Genomic DNA, 6,122 nt, shown 5'->3' on the forward strand with positions numbered 1-6,122 from the left:
GTTCAATTATTTTAAGCAAATAAGGAAATAAATAAGGCTACAGGATTGGTATCTATTACGAAATTCTTAAAAAATTAAGTTTATTGTAGAATTCTAATGGGTGGGTTTTTTAAGTAAGTTGTAGAATTAAAACATGAAATAGAATTTGAAGACAGAATGCAGACAGGAGTACAAAATACATGAAAGTAAGTATTCCCACTAGAATTATGCTAGGAAAACCAACACCACAATTCTAGAACTAAGTACTAATAGGATAACTCAAAAGCTTATTCAGCTATTCAGTTCTGCAATTTAAAGTGCACAGTTCAATAGTCTTTGTGGTAGTACCTTAAACACAATGAACTCATCATTTTCCTCATCTATTCTCATCATAGACAGTAACATAGTACTTTCAACCAAATAAATAAAATAAGTAATTATTTCTTTGATGATTTCTGATATTGTCTATAGCTTTTTGTCTCTTTCAATGAAAAATTGCTCTTGAAAATATACACACTAAATTGAAGTCATTTGAATTATCTAGCTACAGTTGTTGTCAGCTGCTGTTGAGTTGGCCCCCAACTCATGGTGACCCCATGCAAAATGGAACAAAATGCTGCCAGGTCCTGCACCACCCCCATGATCAAGTGAGGATCAGACCGTTGTGACCCACAGAGTTTTTATTGGCTTATTTTCAGAAATAGGTCTCCAGGCCTTTCTTTCTAGACCATCTTAGTCTGGAAGCTCTGTTGAAACATTTCAGCATCATGGCAACACACAAGGCTCCACCGATAGGCAGGTAGTAGGTTTCCTGCATGGAAGGTGAGAATTCTGCCACTGAGCCATCACTGCCTGCTCTAGCTACAGTGCCTGGCATTAAATTATTTTCATTTTGTGAGATGATATATGCTTTCTATTTACAGAAAAATTAAGACCATAGCCACTGAAAACATTCTATATTTCAAAACTGCTATAACTTCTGTAACTCTAAGAAATTATTTTTGATAATTTAAAATAATAAAAAATGTCATAATGATTACTTACCAGTTATCATTTATAATTTAAAATATTTTATTGGTCCTATTGCTTAGGACTTCATTATTATGCTTGGCATTCAAAGCTCTCTACAACCTGGGATTTTCCTTACTCAACAAATTTCTTTTCTACCACTGTGTTGTATGAACCAATCTAATCAATATTCTTACTATCCCATGAATATATTATGCTCATTCTCGTCATCATTCTTTTATTCATACTGTTCCCCAAAACATAACATCCTCTTCTCAGTATCTATCTAAATCCTATCTATTATCACAATCATTCAAGCCATAAACAAACAAAAACCCAATGCCCAAAGAGTCGAGTCCGAGTCATAGTGTATGGCAGAAGTGCCCCATAGGGTTTCCAAGGAGTGGCTGGTGGATTCGAGCTACCGGACCTTTTGGTTAGCAGCCTAGCTCTTAACCACTGTGCCACCAGAGGTCTGTTTCAAACCATAGTGCCCATATAATTATTCAATTACTTGTTTAAGTAAATGAAAATGAGGGGCTCATGCATTCAAATATATAACAGATATATTAAAAATTTAAGTGTAAAAATTGAAGTATAACACAACTAAAATACAGCATATGTAAACATCTAAACAGAACAAAGTTTAAGTATAAAAGCAATGCAAGAATTTATAAGAAAATGGTCATCAGACTTTATAAAAACTTTCATGCATTGAAAAAAGACAAAACTACTGAAAAACCTAAAATGACAAACTGAATACCTATTCAAGAAACTGTAAAGACATCTTTTTAAAACTCCTCTCTCCAAGGACTTCGTAGAACACCTGAAGGCTGTTCATACCCAGGAAAACAGAGGATATTACACTTAAAAAAAACATATCTCCAAAAAGGATTTTCTGTAGGTTTATTTGTAGGGTTTTGCTTCTTTCTATTGCTTAATTCTACTTCCCCTCATTAGGTATTAAATGCCTGGCTTTCATCCATTTATTCAACAGACATTTTTATTGCACCCCAACCACATGCCAGAGATTGTGCTAGGTACTAAACAGATATGGTGCCTTCTATACTCTGTCCTATAGGGTCGCTATGAGTCGGAATCGACTCGACAGCAGTGGGTTTTTTGGTTTGTTACCATAGAACCTTCCATCGCAGACTGTGCTAGGTGAAAAACAGATATGGTTTCTTGCATCATGGAACCTAATCCTGGTGGAAACAAAACATTAATCAAGTAATCATACAAACTGTGGTGAGAAAGGTATAGAGCTGTATGACTAAATAAGAGACTTCAACTTGGGGATATGCATTATATATGTGAAGACTAGTTTTATATAGATAACTGATTCAAAGCCTTAAAGAATTAGTATCTATATAAAAAGATAAGCTCGTGTAACAGCACAGGCTTTTACACCTTACACCTTTTTGCACCTCACACAGTAAGTCTATCGCATTTGTTAAATTATCTATTTGCATTATAAGTTGAGACTACCCTTATTAACTAGCCTTCTTTATTCAGTGGTGTATCTGAAGCCTGCTTTAGAAAGGTACTTTGATATTTTAGTAAGAAACTTATAAAACAACAATTTAGAAAGAACTCTTACCTAGGTTATAAAGTGATTTCATGATCAATATTGTCATATTTATTAGAATATTATTTAAATATCAAAGGAATAACCTTATTTCTATTTCTTGAAAAGCATTATTTACATAATTTGGGTATTAAAATGTAGAAAGTTATTAAAAAATTTTTTAACTAGCAGTACACATAGGTTGCAAAAAAATATTCATAGTTTTTAAAAGCACATCATTTTTATACCGTATATCCTGGAAGTTTATTTATTACTAATTCGCAAATGTCTTTGCATTGCTTGGAAATATTTAGTGAACCAACTTCATCGCTGTCTTCTTCAAACTGATCTGATGTACTGCTATCCAGGGCATTAAGTTCTAATCCTGACAAATTAGATGGTAGATAAGAACTCACTTGAGATGTCCTCGGTGACTGATTTTTTTCTAAAGCTTTGCAATCAGTTTTTGTTTTAACAGAGATGTCTTGACCCTTCTTTATAACTTTGGAACTATGCATACTATTTTGGTCTATCTGCTTTTCTTTTTCTTCAGTCCAATGTGATGAAGATAAATCACTGGTAGAAATACTAGATGCTTCTTCAAAACTTTTATGCCGAGTCTTTGAAATATGACATCTTTTATATGAGTGTACTGGTGATCCAGCAGAAAAAGGTGGGCTAAGAATAGAACTTTTTTCACTGCTGTTTTTCCTTAAGGACGGTCTTGCTTCACTAGACTTACTTGTATATTGACGTTTTGGATTTTCTGGACTGTCATCACGAGCTTGTAAACTTCTGCTGGTGTCCTCAGTAGTACAGAAATCTTCAGAATAACAAGGACTGGCAAAGTCATCTGAATACTTTAGTTCTGAGATGCTTTCACAGCAACTATTTTTACTCAGTTTATTTTCACTTATATTAGCAATAAGCACGTCATTATCTGTGGTTTTGACCTGCTTGTTAGTTCTTTCTTTATCAACTACAATTCTGTCAATAATAGCACCTTGTTGGCAAACACATGGACTTTGGACTTTCATCTCCACTTTTCCCTCTAAAATATTTGTCTGAGTAAATTTTTCTGACATAATGGACTTCACAGCACTTATTTCTTCCAATGAACCACTATTGGTTCTATTTTCACTATAATCAACTGTCTTTTTTTCAGTTACAGATTTTAGTTTAGCTTCTTTAGTTCTGCTAGGGTCATCAAAAACCCTGCTAATTTGCCTTGAAGTATCAGTATTGTCAGCAAAAGATCCATCTGAATCCAAGCACTGATCTTCAGGTAGGCGATGCGGTTTCTGAAGTTGTTCTGCACATCTTAACACTTTAACTTTGGATGATGGGATTCTGAGTTTTGCCCCCAACATCTGTGCTTGCATTTTTCTATACTGTTCTCTCTTTTCATGTACTACCAACATATCAGGATTTGTTTGCTTCAAACGAAGTTTCAGTGTATTTGTTATACCATAAAGTAGCCTCCCTTTTGGAACTCGTTTTTGGGGAACAGCACTGTTCTTTTCAAAATATGTACCTTTTTCGAGATTTTCAACTTGATTCTTTCCGTAGTGAAGGCTCACTGACTTTCCCTTTTCCTCCACAGAAAGTTTTTCCTTCTTGGATTCAGATTTACATGTGAATTTGGCAGAAGAGTCTGGTGCCTTCTTATCCTCAGTTCTATATAACCAGGCTAGATGAGGATGTATATCAGCAGGGCTTGCCATGGGTTGGTTGTATAACAAGGACAACTCAACCAACAAAGCATTTAACAAAGGCAGCTGCCTTATAGTATTTATTCTATTTTGTTCTGTTTGAGGGTGACATGTCTTCTGATTACTTGCTGCTATATCCTGAACATGTGTTGGAGAGTCCGTAAGCACCGAAGGGCTCTCATTTGTTGTGGTATTCACGTGTTTTAGAGGACTAATACATGCTGGCGGATTTACAAGCTTTTCTTCTTGAAAAACACCATCCAGTTCCTCAGGCATATTAACTTGTGGCACAAATGTCATTTTACCCCACGTAGGAGGCCTCTTTTCTTGGGTCAAATGAGTGTAATACAGAGGAGGAGGGCAAAATGTATTGGTTTCAATGTCCAATTCTGTGACTTCCTGATTTAAGGGACTATTACATTTCCTACTGCTTGCATTTGAACAAATAACAACAGAGTTGGTTTTGCCCTTCTCCACAGAACCCATGTAATCAAAGCTGGCATCACGGTGGGAAACTATTTCCTTTAAATTCTTCTGTGACTTTGTGAGTTTTAAATTCACCGGGTGCCTATCATCTCCTGAGGTTGGCTGTGCGGTTACCTGCCTTGGCTGCTGTTTTTCCTGCAAGGGTTGGGAACTAACCTCACCGGCCTTCTGCCCCTCTACCTGCTGCAGTCCCCCTCGGGTGGAAGTGATGGGCAGCTCAAGATGACCCAGCAACCAGCTCCCCAGGTCAGTCAAACGGTAGCCCAGTGCAATGTCCCCAATCCGCTCCCCCATTAGGTTGACCAAAGGGTAGCTTCCTCGATGACCCTGCGAGCAGACGGACGCGGTCGGCCCCAGGACCTTTGAGACTGCAGCGGCCAGCGAGATGCCACAGCTACCCAGGAGCTGCGGGGCGGGCGTTGGGCTCCCGGGATGCAGCTGCAAGAGCAGCGCGTAGAGCGGGGTCCGAAGGAGCAGGCGGTGCAGGGTGGCGGGGTGCAGGCGAAAGAGACAGGACTTGCCGCGACCGAAGCTGACCACGCCGGGCCGGGGTTCCGGGGCCGGAGTGGCGGGGCCGCCAGGAGGGTAAACTAACAACGTGGGGAAGTCCAGCAGGCGGAAGGCTACCGCTGGACAGAGGGAGCCCGATGCCCGGGGCGGCGAGGCCTCCTCCTCCTGCACTGCAACCACGGGCGACGGCAACACACCGGCTTCAAGGCGCACACACTCTACGAGCAGCTCCAGAGAGAACAGCCGCTCTGGCAGCGGCACCGCCATTACTGTTCCCCAGGAGACGCCGCTGCGGCCTCCGCAAAGCACGACGCTGAAGCCGTGGTATCGCGAGAGGCAGGGGAAAGAAGCCGCCGGTGCTGTTACCTCGCGAGATTTGAAAGGGCGCGCCCGCGGACGCTACGGGCTGTTTGTGACTGTCCTTCTAGCGTGTGCGCTGGCTGTCAGTATGCTTAGTGGAAGTCCCGGTCTTCTTCCAGATGTGTATTTACCCAGTTGTTTAATGATAATACCGAGGCTATGACTGGCAAAATGCAGGCCTTTTGCGGGGGGCGGGGTTGCGGAGAGTCTTGTTTTTCCAACTGCAGAACCCAGGCAATTTTGGGGGCCAGGGCGTAACTCTCTGTGGGAATATTGAAACTAACTCAAGACTCCCTTCCCCAACCCCAGGCTAAAGAAAATCAGCTGACTGAGGCTGGTTAATTGTGTGTAGTCCGCCTTCTCTCTGGCCGCTGGTCTGCCAAAAAGATGGTGTCACAGCTCTGAGGCAGGCTGGGAGCCTCTGTCTGGTTCACTTAGTTAGCACTGAGGAAAAGAAATCCACACACACAGTGCTTGTGGCCAAATTCTTCCAGCTGAGC

General features: G+C 40.5%; 1 protein-coding gene across 1 annotated transcript; it reads right to left on the reverse strand.

The window, feature by feature from the left end:
- Positions 1-2,761: 2,761 nt before the first annotated feature.
- MAP10 (microtubule associated protein 10) lies at positions 2,762-5,568 on the reverse strand. Its single transcript, XM_049868168.1, has one exon. It carries the CDS (start codon positions 5,527-5,529, stop codon positions 2,797-2,799), a length of 2,733 nt encoding a protein of 910 aa, XP_049724125.1. The 5' UTR covers positions 5,530-5,568; the 3' UTR covers positions 2,762-2,796.
- Positions 5,569-6,122: the final 554 nt, after the last annotated feature.

This window comes from Elephas maximus, chromosome 24 (assembly GCF_024166365.1).
Source record: "Elephas maximus indicus isolate mEleMax1 chromosome 24, mEleMax1 primary haplotype, whole genome shotgun sequence".
Classification (NCBI taxonomy): Eukaryota; Metazoa; Chordata; class Mammalia; order Proboscidea; family Elephantidae; genus Elephas; species Elephas maximus.